Source organism: Zonotrichia albicollis, chromosome 3, assembly GCF_047830755.1.
Source record: "Zonotrichia albicollis isolate bZonAlb1 chromosome 3, bZonAlb1.hap1, whole genome shotgun sequence".
Taxonomy (NCBI): Eukaryota; Metazoa; Chordata; class Aves; order Passeriformes; family Passerellidae; genus Zonotrichia; species Zonotrichia albicollis.
This window is the reverse complement of record NC_133821.1, coordinates 14,576,393-14,594,693: the sequence shown is the minus strand read 5'-3', so window position 1 is coordinate 14,594,693 and position 18,301 is coordinate 14,576,393. Positions and strand designations below refer to the sequence as shown.

Sequence of the window (18,301 nt, the reverse complement as noted above, 5' to 3'; positions counted from 1 at the left end):
ATCCTCAGCATCTCCAGGGAGTGTGTTTTAAGTAAAGTGAATAAAATAGTCAGAGGCTCAGCTCTTCTGGAAGCAGAGCAGGTGGAGTCTAAAGTCAGCTAGCCTATACACCAGGGCTGAGAGAGGAATGGTGATACATTTATAAACAAAATGAGCTCTTAGTTGCATGTAAGCAGAAGTGTAGTTCCTTGTTCATGGGTCTTTCTCCTATCTTAGATAGTAGTTGCACTGCTAAACTTGTAAACTGCACCTTAAAATCAAATTCCTGTGGGGTCTGGAGATCCAGACAACCTGGATTGCCAGTCCAGTGGGAGGACTGGCAATCAATTTTGTGATGGAAAATGACATCAAAATGTTTTTCTTATTTTACTTAGGCAACTTTTGGATGAACCCTCAGTACTGGCTGAATGTGCTGCCAGCTGAAGACAGCAAGAAGAGCCCAAGCACGTGCAGTGTGGTTATATCCCTCATGCAGAAACACAGCACCAAACACCGGAACCGAGCCCCTCACCTTTTCATTGGATTCTTACTCTATAAGGTGCAAAGAATTCCTTTGCTTTTCTTGCTCTCACCAAACAGGAGAACTTCCAGCCCATGTAGATTGTAGTGCTCTGCAGGCCACGAGTTTTTGTGGTGTGCAGAGTGATCTCTGCTCTTTCCTCCTGCCTGTGCCCAGTCTCCTCACACATCAGGGCTGGGCTCCCTGGGGCTCTGTGCCCTGCTTGCTGCTTCTCCAGCAGGCTGTGTGTCACCCTTCAGAACAGTGAGAAGGGTCTTTTGCTTCAAAGCACTGTGGGATTTATTTTGCTGCCTCTGAGGGTATGTGCAATAGCTGGAAGAGGGTGTCAGGAGCCCCCTTACTTTGGGATAGGAAGAGCTCTGCCCTCAGGTTATTTCCAACCATGGTAAAATTGTGCCTAAAAAGTGTTCCTAGTATGATGTGGCAGCTGCTCGTGTGTGCATACTGCACTCCCCATATACCCAGAGGTGAGTGGATATCACTAGGAGTGAGAGTTTCCTACCTTCAATTCTCTGCTTATCTGAGTACCTCGAGGGCCACTCTTCTCCCCTGAACAGAGCCACAGGTCTGGTTGCTGCTGTAAGCTTGCCCAGTTATGGAGAGATGACTGTGGGGGACTTTGGGTGGAGGGGCTGAGGTTTCTGAAGGCAAAGACCCCATAGAGATGTTTGTAGCTGCTCTGCTTCCCAGGAATGACTTGGCTGTGTTTGGTGAGGCACAGAGCTCCTGACTGACAGATGCTGTTTCTTTTCTTCCTGCAGGTGGGCCTACAGGTGAGTCCCTTGTCACCACTGCTGCCTGTTTTGTCTGAGGGACCTGGGCTGGCACAGCTGTTAAGACAATACTGAATGTGGTGTGTTTGCCTTTGTTCCTTGGCTGACAGTGAGTGCCAGCATTGGAATTCAGTGAGGCACAGCAAGGCAGAACCATCCTCTGACTCTCCTGAAAAGCAGCCATATCAGGAGAGCTCACTGGCCTTGAGAGTGGGCATTAGTTGTTCAGCTTCTGTCCTGGGTCTTCAAAGGTATTAGAAGTAGCATCAACCTTTACCTGATGAGCACTTCAGCCCTGCTGCAGTTGTTGGATGGTGCCCCAATTCTTGGCTGTGTTCGGAGTCAGAGCTGCCTTTCTGCAGCTTTCCAGTCTTGGCATGAGGTGGGAAAAGAGCCTGTGCCCCATGGGAGTCAAAGGTCTCCTGGGGAGCTCAGGTTCCTGGCTGGCTGATGGTACAGGTGTTTTAAGCTTCCTCAGGTCAGCTGCATTTCTAGCATTTTCTTTATCCAAGAGCCTTTGGGACCTGAGAAAGGGCCCTGGAACTTAAATCCTGATTAAGTCCCGATTTTGGCTCTCACCTCAGAGGGATATTTAAAACAGGGAAAGATGTAGCTCATATTGTCTTAAAAGGGCATATCTTCCACTCTGTTACTACTCAAATGACAGCACACCTCTTAAATGAGAAAGTGGGCTGGCAAAGAACTAGTTTGGGTATGTTATATGGGCAGCACAATTGTGCTCCTAGTTATTGTAGACCCAGCATGGTAACCATGAGGTAAGATACCACTCCTTCCTGACTTAAATATCTTGGGCACTATCAGGATTACCTTCAAGGTAAAATTTCTGGTGGAGGAGGTCTGAGTGTGGCCCCAGGACAGGCTCTGCCACACCTGAGTGGGAATGGGGGCAGCCAGAACTTCAATTTCAGGTTTGTAGTGGTTGCCAAGATCAATACAGAGAGATGGCAAGCTGAGAGCATCTGAGGTATTGGAACTGCTGTCAACAGAGTATTGACTGGAATATAAAAACTTTGAATTTAACATAAGGGGCATGAGGAGGAGTAACCCTGAACCCTTCATAAGAAAGATTGCCCTATTAGTAAGAAAAATACTGGCAAAGGAAGAGGAATAGCATCTCCCCATGAGGCTGCACAGTAAAATGGCTAAATGTTTTGAGGAACAGCCAAGATCAGAAGGTGACAGTAGTTTTAGCTAGCAGGATTATTTATTGGGATTGGTACTGGGCACTCAGTGGCATTAAAATTAGTTTCATGTTGCCTGGATCAACACTTTATCCATCATCCTGTGGCAGAAAAGGGCCTGCAGAGCAAAGAGTGCCAGACAGATCAAGGACACTTGCATGAAGTCAGGATGAGGGCTTAGGTTGCTCATGCAGTATGTTCAGATCGCAGGTCTTCTGAAAAATCCTCTGCTACCAGATCCCTTGTGCAAAGGACAAGCTGGGGACAAAGTGTGTGGTCCCTGTGGGAGAAGAGGTGTTCTGGCTAGTGAGGGGCAGTCTGTAGAGCTCCTGCCTGCAGCCATTTTAGCCCATATGGCAAAGACTTTTGCAGAAGCCACATTGACAGGAACAGCTCCTCGTCCCCAGTTCTTGTTGCTGTTCCTTACAAGTAGTGTAAGGTTTTTTTTATAAGTTGCAGGAAGCCCAGTCTTTTGCCATATTAGTATAGGGCAAGTGTGGCATTCACATTCTCTGAAAAAATCCCTTCACCCAGGATTTTCTCTTGGGAAGCTGAGAAGCCTCAGAGAAAAAGGAAAGCAATTCTTATCTCATTTGCTTCTCCTGTGTTGTGCTCCCTTGGAATGTGTTTGGAGATTGTTTACCCACAGGTGATTGTTTCATTGGATTCTGATGTGAATTGTTTTAACTCTCTGACCAATTGGGGCCAAGCTGTGTCAGGACTCTGGAAAGAGTCATGAGTTTTTATTATTATCTTTTTAACATTGAGTAAGTATCTTTTCTGCATTCTTTAGTATAGTATTCTTTAATATAATACAGTATTATAAAGTAATAAATTAGCCTTCTGAGAATATGGACTTGTGTTCTCAGCAGGCTAATTCATGTCCATCATGAACATGGAGCCAGATGCATCATTGCTGCCTTGGTCAGGGCATTCCCTGTGAATACAATAGGCAAGGGTGCTGCATAGTGAGAACCACCATGTCCTGGGAAGAGACTGAGTCCTTTGGGCTCTGTTACCTGCTTGTGCTGTAAAACAGGCTGAGATGTGAAGGCAGGCTGGCTGTGCCCTGCCCATGAATCCTCCACACCTTTTGTCCACACGTTCAGCTGTGGCAGAACACGATTCCCTTACCTTTCTTCCCTGAGCAGTACCAGGAGAGCAACAGAAAGCTGCCCCCAGGTTTCTTCACCCGACATCAGCCTGTGAACAAGCACCAGGTTTTCCTTGATGAGCGGGAGGTGACTCATGACTTCCATCTGGAGCCTTGTGTCTACGTCATTGTCCCCTCCACCCTGGAGCCTCAGCAAGAGTCTGAGTTCATCCTGCGGGTTTTCTCCAGGAAGCACGTCCTTCGGTGAGATGCTGCTGCCCCTCATTCCCTGGGAAAGTCTGGTCTTTCTACCCTAATGGGAGCAGCAAAACTTAACTCTGCAAAAAGCAGCACAGCCTCTTTCAGAGAAGCTGGCTCATCCTGCCAGGATTCTCAGTGGTTGAACCACTGGGTTTGGCCTTATCCTTTCAAAAAAGGCTGAGATAGGCCCACACAATCCTTGCAGCATGGACATGTTTGAGACTGTGAGAAGGATAAGAGCTCTTTAGCTTTTTAGTTCCATTAGTTTGCCAGGAACTCCCTGCTGGCAATGCTAGGATGGTTGCTTGTACAGAAATGGGTGCTTTGGATACTTCAAATGCCAGCAGCTTTTGGGGTCCTGTGTGGATATGTGGCCTTGCCTTACTGCAGCTGTAACACCAGAGAATAAAACGCACAAGAGCAGGTTGGGGCCCCATCCAAGGAAGAGGAATGACACTTGTGGTGAGACACACAACTCTGAGATCTGTCCTTAAAGTGTCTGCTTTTTTACATCTCCAGGGAAATGGGTGGGAACACGAGCTTCACGCTCTCTAAGGTGAGTGGGTGTGAGGGGAGTGGGGGTCTGTGGTTCAATCTGCAGCTCTGAATGTTGGATTTTTACTGTTGCTCTGCCCTAGAGGAGAGGCTGAGTGAGAATGTCAGTGCTTGTGCTGCAGCACTTGAAAGTACATTTTGGGTTTACAGATAGAATCCTTTGGACCAAGGGGTCAGATGCAATCAAATGTGGGGGACAGGTAAAACTTGAGACAGCTTAGTTGCCCTGTTTGCAAACTTCTTTTAATGATACCATCTTGCTTGCTCTGAAGTCTTCCCTGTTAATGGCTTTTTGGAGACTCATGGTCCATTCTTGCACTTCTCCCCATCCCTTTCAGGCCTTAAACATTTTGGAGACGTGATGGGACCTTAGCTCTACTACTCCCATGCAATGGCCTAAAGGTTATTTTCAAAAGAACTGATCTCAGTGGCAGTGCATGCACATCTGCAGCTTGTGCTAGGAAATTTATGGCATAGTCTGTTCCCCTGGCATAACCAGGGCCTTTCCTGCCTTCATCTCCTCTGTTGGGCTGTATAAAGCAGAACAGAGACCCTTCTCTCACAGAGTGAGCCCCATGCTTTGCACAGCTTGGGGTGGGGTGAGATGAATATTTCTCCCCACTAAATGCTATCTGAGTATTTCTCTCCAAGAAATAGCAGTTTTGTAATGTAGGGAGGTATCTTAGCAATGGGCTGTATTAGTGGTGTAACATTGATTGCAGAGGTGGGCAGAGGGTGGAAGGGGCAGGGAATGGAATGGAATGGAATGGAATGGAATGGAATGGAATGGAATGGAATGGAATGGAATGGAATGGAATGGAATGGAATGGAATGGAATGCTGGGAAAGCATCTTTAATAATTTGGTTGACAATATTTTTCTTCTGCAAGATAATGATTTTTTTTTATATCCTAAAGGAAATTGTTGATAGGTATGAAGGCAAGATTTGGGAGGATTTCTTCACAAAGCATTTTGAACAGGTAAGTGCTTGCTTGAGTAAACTCCTCCAGAGCTATTATGTAGCTCTGTGAAAGTAAAAGCATGTGGATGTGTGGGGAGCAGAGAGGGGCTATGGAGAGGAGGTTGGACTCTGTGGACAGTGATGACTCCACACAGCAAATCTGCCTGTGAAGCTTAGCAATGTGAAGGCATTGAGACAGGCGCACTGCTCTGCACAACAGGGAGTCAGTGCCTGGAACTTAATGTGAATGTGACAGTATCAAGAGGCTCAAAAGGCTTTAGGAAACTGATGGGCCGAAGGTCCATAAACAAATGCTAAAGGACTGAGCAGGGATGTACCCTCTAAGATCACTTTTCCAACAGGGAAACAGCAGAATGGACTACAGTAGCTGACCAGGTTCACATGCTCTCCCTAAACATTAATTCCTGTTTTCTGTATTGGGGACAAAGTGATGGGCTGTGTGGCTCCTTCCTATCCTTTGGGGAAAGCTGTCTATTAGAGAACACCCCTGAAATATTGAACCTTGTCTCACACATAATTCATCACAGTTGGATGGCAACTAACCTGCTCTGAGATGTGAAATAGATATCAGGTGTCCTATCATCTTTTCCCCCTAATTTTCCTAGTGAAATATGATCCTTGCTGTGAAAGATTCTTTTTAGTGATTTCTCTGGCCTGATTTGGGATGGAGCTGACCATCAGGGATCCCACTGACTGTGATGAGGGATGCAAGTGTTTCACCTCTCAGAAAAGGTCATTGTATTTATTTAGCATCATACCCTGCATTTGGCAAACACAGTTTCACAAAAAACAGATTTGCACTTTTAATAGGAATATCTTGAAGGAAGCTGTTGCTAAAAACAAGGAGTGCTTTCACTTTTTGCCCCTTGTTTATGATTTTGGATTTGAGAATGGTGTGGCTTTGATGTGCTAGAAATTGCCACATACTGTGAGGTGCTGGTCCTTTGCTGTCAGGATGTCCAAGTACACACAGAGCACCTACTGCTATTTCTGAAGGCTTTACCCTGGCATCTCTCAATGTTCTGAAAGCAGGTTTTTATTTTTGAAGAGTGACATTTAAAAAAACCCTCCAAACAAATGATTGTCACAGCTTCTAAAAGTTTTATGAATTTTAGTATGACAAGGGGGAGGGGAAGTCTCTGCTTTGAAAAGTTTGGGGAGAAGTATTCCAAAGTTTCAGGTTGGTTTGTTTGTTTGTAAATGATAAAAGGGGAATGTTTGAAGCAGATCTCTTGACAGTGTGCTTGATGGGACAGATGGCACCAGGGCTGAAAGGCCTGAATCCTCACTCAGTGGAAATCTGCACTGCTCTGTGTGGAGCCCTGAGAATTTAGCCCAGAGCACACTGCAGCTCCTGCAGGCTCAGAAACTTGTCATATTCAAAGGGAATCTTTTATATCGATTTTCACAGTGGCTGGAGTGGGGCCAGAAAAGCAGAGAATGAAGATGGGGCATGCTGGGAAAACAAAAGAGGGAGAAAAGTGATTTAATACTTAGGGGGGAAAAAAACTAAAATTCTCTTCCATATCACAGAATCCTGAAATAAATGCTGTTCAGCTCCAGAGGATCTTGAATAATATATCTTGGAGAAGTAAGTGCTGAGAAATAATGTTTCTGTAAAATAAGCTCTCTCAGAGAAAAGCTTCAGCTTCTGTATCTATTGCTTGAATTCTGGGAAGAGAAACTGGCTTCAGTCTGACTGAACTGACTCTTCTGATGCCATGTTAGATTTCCAGAGCTAAAGGATTTGCTGGGGTGTGAATCAATATGGCAGAAATGTTATGAGCAGAGCTAATCTAGTTTGAATTTCAACAACTGAAATAATGAGGGAGGAGAGCAAGCATGGATGCAGATTCTTAATTTGGCCTCCAAACCCAGCTTGACCTCAGCTTTGATTCTGAAACTGTGTCTCATTTCAGCTTTGATTCTGAAACTGTGCCACTGCCTCAGCAGCACCAAAGTAGAAGATGTGGAATTCCTGGTCTGTAGGAGTTGGTGTGGTGGAGAAGGGTCTTGCCTTTAATTGCATTGCTTGGTGCATGCTGCTGCTCCTGTTTACTCCTCCCTGCTGTGCAGGCATAGGGCTGCCCCTTGCTCTGCGTGTGGGGGACAGGATGAGGTACAGGTGGGAACTGATGTCTGTGAGAGCCAGGTGAGCCCTGGGCTGGTCCTCTCGTGTTGGCATCATTCTGCTGGGGGCAGCCCAAAGCACTCCACAGGTTTGTAATTTGGACTTGGGAACAAATAACACCACCTGGGCAGCAGTGAGGCATTGCAGTGGCTGTTCTCTCTGGACAATGACAGTGAAATTACAGATATAATGATGAATACAGATTTTTTTCCTGGTTTCTTTACTGGTAACAATCAATATGCGACATAGAAAATGCTCTGTTCAGCCATTACAGGCAACAAAGAAGATGGTCAAAAGAGTGATGTGATGCCTTTTTCACTTAAACTGAATTTGATATTACTCTCTTTTCTGCAAAAGTGGGCAAGAATAGTTCTTCTGTCTTTGTAAACTGACCCACCAGGCTCTCTCTTATTTGTGAGAAAGCAATATTGAACAGGGAGTCTTTACTTTTAATAAATTATTGATTTTAATAATTATTTTCAAATCTTTACAGTACCTGGTTCATATTTACTAAACAGGGCTATTACATTATTAAAATTATTAAAGCATTGTGACTTCCTGCAGAGAAGGGATTGGTGAGTTATGGTTCTGCCCCTTACTCAGTGGAAGGGGCAGACCAACTGTAATCATGATTTGCAGTGAGATTAGAGCCTATTTCTGTTCATGTAAGTTGTATATGAACCAGGAATGCTAAGCTTTGAGGCAGCAGCATGTTTTCAGCAGTGCCTGTACTTTTAATTATATTAACAGAGCTGGCAGCGTGTCTGTGAAAGAGAGGGAGAGAGAGATGCTCAGTACAAGGGTTTCAATTAATCTGCAGTGCTGTTCCCCAAAGCTCTTCAGGTCAAGTGACTTTGCTCAAGGTCATGCAGTAAATTCTGTTTGGGATTAGAGCTTTGGATGTCCTTTTCCTTCCATTTTCTCTAATAGCTGGAGATAGTGTACCATATTTCATTCTATATTACATGCCTGCAGGGAGCTCATATTGGATTTTCTGAGACTAGTAGAATCCATCCTGTTGCCTCATATTTTTATCATCATAAATGATACATCTTCTCAAGTGGGTGTAACGTTTCACAAAGGCTTTGGGGCCTGAGCCCTCTCAAGTAAGGGGGGATTTTGTGAGTCCATTTTTCTGAGAGATGTCCAATGACTCCCCAAACCAATTTTTTTTTTCTCTCCAGATTTCCAGAGTTTTCGCCTGAATTTCAGTCTGGATTCCTGCCAGGGCATCTTGGCACTCCTGGATGTATCCTTGCCATGAGTGATACTTCTGACTCATATAATACTTTACCAGAGCATTATTTCTTAGGCCAGACTGGGTGTTACTGTGATTTCTTTACCACCAGGACATGACCCTGCCTATTGAACTTCTCACCCTCCATAATAACAGTTCAGCTGTGACAGAATGGAGCTGCTTTGGGAAAGGGTTGATTCCTGCTGCTTCTAAAATCAGCAGCCAGGTTTCCTTTGACTTTAGTGGGATGAGGATTGAGTCTATAAATAGGCATATGGGCTAAGAAATCATTATTCTCATATTATAATTGCATGGGTGTTATAGTGGCTGTAAGTTTTTGGTTTGTTTGGGTTTTTGGTTTGGCTTATTTTTTCTTTTTTTCATTTTTTAATATATGTAATGGGTGCTTTCTAATGCTTGAGATGTTTTGACCTTAATGCCCCCACTAAGCTGAATGCCACTGGCACACTGAGTATCCAGGAATTCAGAGTCCTGTGGAAGAGGCTGCTTTTCTATTTGGTATGGCAGTAATTTCTATGCTCCTTTTCAATACCTCCCTACTCACAATCCCTTTGATGTCACCTGCTGGGTTTTGGGTGCTTTGGTTTGTTTAAAAGTAGTCCCTCACCCCACAGGAAGTTTTCCAGAAGAGAGACACCAAGAGATCAGGGAAGCTTGACCTTGTGGAACTGCACGCAGCTGTACAGGAGACAGGTGAGCCCACAGCATGTCTTGGCAAGTCTCATCTTCTTGCTCATGAAAGCTGAAGAAAAAGCACAGGGCTGGGAAACATCTTGATAACTGTGTGTAGAGCTCAGGAGGAGAGGAAAACATTATAGTTTGCATGGCCTTGGCTGTGTCATCTTCCTTCTTTAGTTGGGTCAACGTGGCTGAAAGTTACTTTGCCATGTGACAGGCTGCCCACTCTTTTCTCAGTGTGGTCTCACACTGAGACTTGTCTGAAACAGAAGTGTCTGCCTATTTCAGATCCAATTTTTAAAGCCCTTCCTGTGTGTTGCTAATTGAATTTTAAAAGATTTTGTGGGGTTGTGGGGATGCAGGAGGCCAGATCTAGCTCCTATTAAATTGCTGCTTGTGATGAAAACAACAGCTCAGGGACCAAAACTGGAAGTGTGAGACTTGCACGGAGGCTAGATTGTTGCTAGACTTCACTAATGCAGTGTCTGAGGCTTGATCCAGAAATGGAAGATGATCCATATGGGTCCAAATACTGGACTGAGCTCTGCTGCTATTACTGGGCACTGTGTGGGGGCTGGAGCTCAGTCTTGTAGCTTCCTTTGCATATTTACACCTTAAATATCATTCCTCTTTTTGGTGCATGTTCACCCAGCTCATCTGAGTCAGTGAAAGCACAGTGAGAAACCTGGGCAGACCTCTGCTAAAGCAAACTAAAATCCCAGGCCATGAATAGAGAATGCTTTTGTTCCTTGCAAATGCTGCTGCTGCTGCCTGACGTTTGGACTGATGCTTTCTGTATGAGCTTCCTCTGGATTTTCTTTTTCATCTCCTTTCCTACCCTCTTGGGAATATTGCTCCTAAATCCAGCTGCTGCTATTACCCTCATTTCCCATGATCAAAAGAGGCCTATTTGTATTTTATTTCAACTCTGGAAGGACTGTAAGTATAGGGGAGCAGACCCCAACCCTTTCAAATTTAGAGAAGATATCTTCATGTAGAAATCTCATTTGGGCTGGCTAATATTTGATTATCTTAGGCCAGGCTTGAAAAACAAAGCTGTTGGAGAAGGGATGAAGACCATTCAGTTGTGCCATCTCATTCTGTGTTCTTCCCCCCCCCCCCCCCCCATTTTATGTAGGCATTTCACTCAGCAATGAAGTCTGTAATTTGATGGCAATCAGATATGGTGACCCTGACTTACAGATCAGTTTTGAGAGCTTTGTTTGCTTCATGCTTCGAGTGGAGATCATGGGAGGTGAGGCTGGTGCTCGGTGTCTGGCCAGGCAAGCTGGGCTCCCAGCTGAGCCATGGCCCCTCTGATGCTGTTCCCACTGGCAGTGGCAAGGGGGAAAATTTCAGGACTGGAATTCTGAATAAAGCAAGAGTAATCGGTTTAAAGCAAGGGACAGATACAGAGGAAGCCAAGTTCTCTCTTTACCTCCCCAGCAGTCCCTTCCTACAGACATCCAAGCTGTACACATCAGTGATTCAGCTCTCTGCACATTTGCACTGGCCTTCTGTAGGAAGAGGAAATTACAGACAAAAACTTGTTTTCCATGAAGACAACCTTGAAATGCACCTTTTCCAGGAAAAAGAAAGTTTTGAAATATGTCTTTGGTGGGCTGCAGTTTGATGATGAAAGAGCTGATAGTCAGGCCATGCTGCAGACACTTAGCACTTGTCTCATAATTGTAGTGGGTAAGGTTGGGACCCACCAGCATTTTGGGGTTTTACAGATGGATGGGCAGACAGTAACATGCCTGACTTTATTCAGCTGCTCCCAGTGCTCCAGCCTTCAGGGATTTCCAGGGACAGAACAGAGAAGCTCTGCACTTGGGAATAGCCTACAAACTCTGCCTTTGGGGTTTTTCCTGAGAACAGTGCCTTGGCTGTGGTGATGTCTTGGCTGCCAAGTTAATGCTCCTTATTTGCTTTTTTTTGCAGAGGCCTTTCGCAACTTAACCCAGGATGGCAAAGGGATTTACCTCCGGGAATCCGAGGTAAAGCCCACCCCTGACTGGCACTGCAGGTCCCTCTGTTCCATGTGGCACTGCATGGTTTATTCTGTAGCCTTGAAAAAGGTATCTTTGACCAGGGCAGGTTGCAAACAAGGAGTTTGAGGCTTCTGTCTTCTGCTTTATTATGGCTTCTATTTCTGCTAGAGGCAGAATACCTTCAATGCCCCATACTCCAGTCTCAGTGTGAATATGGCAGGGCTTTCACAGGGATGGATTATTTCAACCCCCTTTCCATATCATTTTCAGTGGATGATGATGACACTTTATTCCTGAAGCAATGCTGTAGAGGAGGAGACAACCAGACCTGAACCAGGATGAGGAAGGCTGCCTTGTTTCAACTTTTTACTTCATATGAAAAGTCTTCCTCAAGCAGACTTAACATGATAACCACAGACTTGGTGAAGTTTTACTGATTAATGTATTTATTTTGAGTCCTATTTCACTTCAGACAACCCTACTGAAGAGAGACCATTGGATGCCAGTTGCCATGAGTGCACAGTGTGACACCCTGGAGTGTGGTGGCTGTTTTTGGGGTCACCAACTTCATGCTGAAGTAATGCTGCTGTTATAGGCACACAGTGTGGCAGTGCCCAAAGGCTGTGCTTGGTGGTGGGGCTCTTAAATCTGGGAGGGAAAAGGCCCTGTCCTGAGTAACTTGTCACCTGATAGAGGGATCACAGTTCTGTAGCTGCTAGGCCCATGATAGAGAGCTGGAATCTGTGACATTCTGAGAAAGAAGAGGTGAAGACTCACACTCTTCCCTAGCCCTGATTTGGAAAGGTGATTTGCAAGTGTTCAGACCATCTCTTTTGCTTTTATAAATTGACATAGCCCTAATGAAATGGCCCTAATTTGATTTGACCAAGTGATGAGCTGACCCTCCAGCTGTTTGTTGTATGTTGATTGTATTTATTTGACGATTGTATTTATTTCAGAAAGGCAGTGAGTTTTCTCTGCAGATTGAAAAAGTACAGCACAGTGAAAAGTAAACTGATCCCATATTAAGAGACTGGCAGGGAATGAATGTTCTCAGTAGGGTAATATCAAATACAGGATTGTCTGATAAAATATTTGGATATTTATTTTCTACAGCGTGAGCGTGTGTGTGTACTTCTGAAAGATGCAGGTAAATGTAGGCTGTAGCTAATTAAATAGTACAACCCAGGTGTGTGGCTGTGAGCAGTGTTAGAGAGCATGGTGTAAGTGGGACTATTCACATCAAAATCCATGAGAGAGTTACTTGATGCATCTGTCTGTAGGATCCTTTTCCACTTTCTTACCATTCATTTATTTGGGCTGGAAATTTCTATGCTAAGTGACTGTTACAGGTTGCTGCTTTGATTTTTTTCTTTTTTTCCCCCCTTTTTTGCATTCCTGTAGACAGCTCAATTGAGGCTCTTTTACAGTGCACAACCCAGTCTGAGTCTGGGTGCTAAATGAAACAGAGCTCCAATGGGAATGAACATGTAAGGAAAGATCACACTCTAATACCTTTGTAGGAAGGAGTTATATTAAGCTTGCATAGGCAGCCTTCCCTCTGGCTTTTGGTGACTTTTTAGGTGCTTAATCTCATAAATATTTTTTCAGAGTGCATGTGATATTCAGGAATGAGGTGGACTGCGGGTAAGAAAGTAAACTTGGGCATGGCTGAGCTCAGGGATGTGCTCACCACTGCACTGAGGCCTGAGCAATAGCATAAGCATATTTATAGAGGAACTCCTTTGCATATAAGTGTTCCCAGTCAGGAGGCATTAAGCAGTAAAAACAACAGCATGCACTTTATTCCCCAGAACAGTCTGTTTCTAAGTAATATCATTTTCATCCTGTTTTTTATGAGAAAACTGTTAGAACCAGATAAATAGATGGCTGTGTTGGTACTTGTTTATTACAGATGATATATCTATCATCTATTGGGAGCGACCTGCTGTGGAGTCACAGGGTTCAGTCTGTGGGGTGGAGCAGAGCAGGTTGGAGGGAGCAGGGACACCCAGGGCCCCTGGAGCAGCTCTCTGTCCCACTGGGCTCCCAAAGAGGCTCCCGAGGAGGCTCCATCAGCAGCTCCCCTCTCAGTGCACGTCTCTGTTTCCTTTTGTGACTAGCAGCTGAACATGATGGTGCAAACTAAATTAGCCTGATTTAATTTGCACTCAGCTCAGCAGGGGATGTTATAAACACTGATTTACTGTGTGCAGGAGCAGCGTTGGGAGAACCGAAAGCGTTGATTGAGGGAGCGTAGGTCCCGCTTTTCTCAGCGTGTTTTGGAAAGGATGGTCCCTGTCACCCATGGGAGCATCCAGGGGATCTGTGTGAGTGCAGAGTGTTCACAGCAGGCTCTGTTGGACACGATGGGAGGGAAATCTCTCAGTCTCAGCTGGGTTTGTTGCACATTTAGGGCTGGGAGTGTCCTGGACATGGCTCCACCACAGGCTGTGTGCAAAACTGGTGCAGGACACCCAGTTTCACGTTGCAGTTCATTTTAATGTTGTACACATTGTTTTTTCTATCAGGTTTTGTACTTATTTACTTCACACCTCTTTAATGCAGAGTGATGTAATTGCAGGGAGATTATTTTGCTATTGATTACTTGATCCAGGAAAGAATCAGAATTCATCCATGCCATGAATCACTAAGCATTTGCAGCAATAAACTTTATTGAGCCATGTGACTTGCTGTTACAAAATTGTAAAGAATCCTTTACTGGAATGATTATACCAAACCATGTACAATTCAAACTGAATTATCTGGCTCACAATAAAATGTTTTTGGCAAGGGCACCTACTCGGACACTGTGAAGCTTTTATATTGCTAACAGAATAATGTTTTCTGGGCAATTCTGAAGATATATTACTCCTCATTTTCAATGTGCATTGTGAAAAAAATGGTCTGAAATGCTTCTGAAGGATGCATTCGTTTGTAACCACAGCATTTTCAGGGATGCTGAGCTGTGCAGTGGGTGGTATTGCTCTAGCAGAAATGAAAGAAAAGTGGGACTATGGCTTGAGACTAGTATTGCTAATAAAAGTCCTTTTTGAAAAAGGCAGGTGCAAGAATAGCAAATAATGTCTGGAGTGGGAAGAGGAGATGGATGGTGAGGTATATTGTAACAATAAGACTGAGATGAAATCGAAAGGAACTAATCAACCCTTTGCAAACAAAGTCTTCAGCTAGAGCTTATTGCTGCAAATACACACACCTGAAGTATTTCATGTTTCCTGGATAGAGCTGGTGTGCATGTTGAGGGTACAGCAGACACCAGTCAGCCTCACTGCTCACGTGCATTCTGCATGATCAGGGCTTCTGTCTAGATGGCAACAGGACAAGCTCCACTCTCAAACCTAACAGGACTCCAAAAGATCTGAGACTTACAGGAATGACAAGCAAAGCTGGAGAGGTCATGGCTACAGTGAAGAGCTGTGGCAGTTTTAGGCAAAAAGGGGAAGAGTTGTCCTCTGGGGACAAATAACCACAAGGCAAATCACCCCCAAGGTCATGGGCTCTTGTCCTTAGGCAGCCAGGGATGGCCACCCTAGAGATACCAAGCTGGCCCAGGTTTGAGATAGAAAGTCACCTTTCTGGGTAACAATTAAATGCTGTTGGGACACTGCATTGTAATTCTCTGTCTGAGGTCACACCTTGCCTTTTACCCATTTTACATTGGGGCCACCAGGACTTCTGCCTTACTAAAAGCACATTGCAATCCTTTGCTAAGAGGCATTCTGTTCATGCAAGTGGCTACTGCACTATCAAAGCTGTCCAAGCTGTGTCAGCAGGCTTTGATCACACCACAAGATGCTCTGTGTGGAATGAATAATGTTGCTTTGGTTTTGATTATTAAGCAGTACATGTAATCCTAACTCCATGACCCACAAATGGACCTCTAAAGGGCAAGTTGTCATTGGATTGGCACCATAAAAATGAGAACTTTTGAAGCTTTTAGAAGGAAAAGCCTGTTTCCAGGGGCAGATGGTGCCTGAAAATTCTCCACAGTGCAAAGTGTCCCGCTAGTGCTGACGCCTTTGTATGAGGCAGTGGTGGGATGAAGAGAGCATGGGGACATGGAGTCAAAGCCACTGCTAAATCCAAGTGTCCACCAGTCCTCAGTCACCCACTCTCCAGTTCTACACCCCACCAGGAGACTCAACAATGGGATTTCAAAATTTGCAAACCTAAAGTCTTGTTTTATTTCCTCTGTGAGCTGCTCAGGTCAATGTTTCACGGAAGGCTGTGGAGACTTTTCTCCTAAAGTTAGTGTTGCTAGACTCTGGTTGAATGCAAACCTGTGCTCCAGTGTGGAAGAGGGTGAAAAGCTGGAGTGTGATACAGAGGAATGATATTTTCATCATTATTCAGAAAACTGAAGGGCAAAAATCCCCTTTGTTAATATTTGCAGTGCCGGGGGAGAAAGATCAGGTCCCCTGGGTGATGGCTGCTATGTGACACAAGAGCAGGACTTGCTATTTACTTAGAAAATAAATACTTCTGCAGTTCCCAGTGGGAGTGATCTGTATTCAGCCTGGGGCTCTGTTAAGAGATAAGATTTGACCTGACCTGAGCCTCCTGAGGTCCTCCTGCCTTTGCATACCCCAGCATGGCTGCTCTGTAATCCTGCTGCTGGGAACTGCATTTTTCCCATAGGCAACGCTTCATTCTTGTTGCCATCCAGGAGCTCAAATTATGACCCCATCCCCAAGGTTTGGGGCTTGGCAAGAAGCCAGTGATCTCTGAGTAGTTCTTTTGCACCTCTCTCTGCACATACACCCCCACATATTCCTGTGAACCTCATGCCACCTTCCTTAAGAACTGTTGCAATGCTGTGGTGAAAACGAAGATGAAAAAATTTATTTTTTTTCCCTCCCCTGCTCAGGGAGCAGCTCCTAGCAGAATGAAATGCTAACGAGTGCCTTTGCCTTTCCTTCCTGCTGTGTCTTACACTGAATTAGACCTGAAAAGCAGTATCACCAAGCTTGAAGTTCAATTTATCAGTGCAGTCAGGATTGATTTGTTACACTACCTATTCTGGGGAAATGAATGTCTCCATCGCGCTCCCTTCCAGTGCAGGCAGACCTTTGTTTTGCTCACATCAGCCATGTAATGTAGGAAGCTGACATTCCACAGATAAAGGAAAAAACCTACAAAATCCTGACTAATTCTACCCAGGCTGGCAGTGCCAGAGAGTGATGCCACTTGTGAAGGACACCCTTGGCATTGTGGTGGCTGCAGATACCAGGCAGAAGTGCTCTCTACCTGGGCTTATCTGCTACTTTTTTGTTACTGAATAAGTGTTTAATGCCATAAGTGTCCTAGAAAATTATTCTAGGGTGAATTACATGTCCTCATTATCACTGTTAATGTTCTAGCTGGACCATTGTGTTGATCCTTGGAACTCAAATTCACAGTAAGAGTCAGGTTGAAAACGAACTTGTTTTTGTGTACAAATTTTCAGCTGTTGTGTGAGACAAGAAAAATGGACTTTGCTACTGCTGTTGAGGAGGAAAATTTTCACTCATAATCTAGCACAGGGGATCTCCATTAAGAGAGCAGCAATTATAAATCCAGTTTTCTCTTGCAGCACATTTTGATGGAATATTTGCAATGAACCATATACAAATGTGGGAATTGTGTTTTCAGATTCAAAAGACCCAAAATGCGATTGCTATGAATTGTTACATTTTTTAAAGACACTTTTTTTCCCCCCTAACTTGTCATGCACACATCAAATGTGGAGGGAAGGGTTAAGAGCTAAGCACCCTGCAGAACCATGCAGAGCCCTTCATGCTCCTGGAAATGTGGCTACAAGAAGGATGTCTATAGCTGGTGCTCATTAAGTGAGGTGAAATGAAAGAGGTAGTTGCTCTAAAGTAGCTTTTTTCCTTCAGGTAAAAGCAGGATTTCTTTCTCATAAATATGCTGCAGCTAGACATAAATGACTTATTGCTTGAAAGCAGCTCTGCACTGCTGAAGAGCTGGAGCATAAGAGTGAGAAATTTGGTCTTAAGCTAGCCTGAGTGGGTGCTTTCAGCCTGGCTGCTGGCAGCAGCAGCACTGCTTTTTGCCTGGGCTGAGGCTGCTGAGGGCTCCTGGAGCCTGTGCAGCTCAATGCTGAGCTTCCAGAGGATGCAGGAGTGGGATTATGTCTGTGGTTGGCCCATTACCACAGTATCTCCTTTCCATAGCCCTCTTCAAAACCAAAGAGTTGGTTTGGAATACTGCTTCAGAAACTGGGGCCATGCTTGCTCTGTGAGTCTTTGGGTACAGCTCCCCCCCATTAATGAAGTAGGTGCTTTTTGTGGTTTTTGTGCTCCTTTGGAGCACCCACCCTTGTTGACTCTTCTCTGCAACTTGGGTGTTTATTGTAATTTACTGTGTTTCCTTTTAAAATTAAAAAAGCAAACAATATTAACATCACCCACTCTTCCTAGCTGCTCCTTGATCTCAGCAGAGTCATAACCCTACTCTCAAAAACTGTCTCCTCCTTAAGTCTCCTACTCTTAGAGCACAGGAATGCCTGTAGCAAAAGACTAACACAGATGGCTGAGTGTTCCCCTGATCCTCTGGCCAGCATTAACTCCAGCTGTCCATCAGCTCCAGCTCTGCAAACTGATGTCTGCAGTCCTGCAGGAACTGGCTCTTGTGGGACCAGAACCAGGGTGTGACTGTACCCAGGAGAGGGGTGGCACAGACCATTGGAAGTCTCATTTTATCTTGGAGCCATGCTCGTCTCAGAGCCCTTTTCTGAAATCCAGGTACTGTCCATGCTGGATGCATCCCTTGTGCACAACTCCTACCTTTCAGTGAGGCTGGGGAAATGCCAGCCTGATGTTAAGATGCTCA

General features: G+C 44.8%; 1 protein-coding gene across 1 annotated transcript in view; it reads left to right on the top strand.

The window, feature by feature from the left end:
- Positions 1–17,433, top strand: part of CAPN14 (calpain 14) — a 39,185-nt gene extending 21,752 nt beyond the window's left edge. The window contains exons 13-23 of the mRNA XM_074536795.1: positions 375–546; positions 3,643–3,852; positions 4,369–4,405; positions 5,321–5,383; positions 6,919–6,976; positions 8,701–8,765; positions 9,204–9,272; positions 9,389–9,467; positions 10,591–10,707; positions 11,397–11,452; positions 11,717–17,433. Coding sequence (XP_074392896.1) covers positions 375–546; positions 3,643–3,852; positions 4,369–4,405; positions 5,321–5,383; positions 6,919–6,976; positions 8,701–8,765; positions 9,204–9,272; positions 9,389–9,467; positions 10,591–10,707; positions 11,397–11,452; positions 11,717–11,743 — 953 coding nt within the window. The 3' untranslated portion in view covers positions 11,744–17,433. The remainder of the gene's footprint in view (positions 1–374; positions 547–3,642; positions 3,853–4,368; positions 4,406–5,320; positions 5,384–6,918; positions 6,977–8,700; positions 8,766–9,203; positions 9,273–9,388; positions 9,468–10,590; positions 10,708–11,396; positions 11,453–11,716) is intronic.
- The last annotated feature ends 868 nt before the right edge of the window (positions 17,434–18,301 follow it).